The 421-nt window shown below is 33.5% G+C and overlaps 1 protein-coding gene across 1 annotated transcript in view; it reads left to right on the top strand.

Moving 5' to 3' along the window:
- The window catches only part of LOC119582037 (spermine oxidase-like), a 1693-nt gene that overhangs the window by 765 nt on the left and 507 nt on the right, over nucleotides 1–421 (top strand). Inside the window, exon 3 of the mRNA XM_037930277.1 lies at nucleotides 294–409. Coding sequence (XP_037786205.1) covers nucleotides 294–409 — 116 coding nt within the window. The remainder of the gene's footprint in view (nucleotides 1–293; nucleotides 410–421) is intronic.

The raw sequence follows: 421 nt of genomic DNA, 5'->3' as shown, positions 1-421 counted from the left end.
CAGGTGGAATCTTGTACAAAGGATAGTCAGGAAGGGTGGGGAGCTTAGATTGAAATATGTGTTTATAGTGTTTTTCCCTTTTTTTTTTTTTTCTTAAATAAGTATATTGTTATTTTCTCTGCAGATAGAAAGCTTTATTTATGAATCTAAATGTGAAGATTATGGTGGAAAGTAGAAATTAAAATATGAGAAATATCTACCTAGAGAATTGACAGTATGTTAAAAAACTGACAAAGCATATTGGTAAATATGTAAATCTATATCTTGTTAGCATGTTTATGGTCCATTGGCAGGTTCCTGTGTTGGTGCTAGCTGGAGAAGCTAATAGCAAATGCTACTATTCTACTGTCCATGGAGCTCTACAGAGTGGTATGAAACAAATTTCCCATTACATCCAAAGTACCACAAGGTATGCATTGAC

The sequence above is a fragment of the Penaeus monodon genome, chromosome 15 (genome assembly GCF_015228065.2).
Source record: "Penaeus monodon isolate SGIC_2016 chromosome 15, NSTDA_Pmon_1, whole genome shotgun sequence".
In the NCBI taxonomy this organism is placed as follows: domain Eukaryota; kingdom Metazoa; phylum Arthropoda; class Malacostraca; order Decapoda; family Penaeidae; genus Penaeus; species Penaeus monodon.
This window is presented reverse-complemented; position numbering and strand designations above follow the sequence as displayed.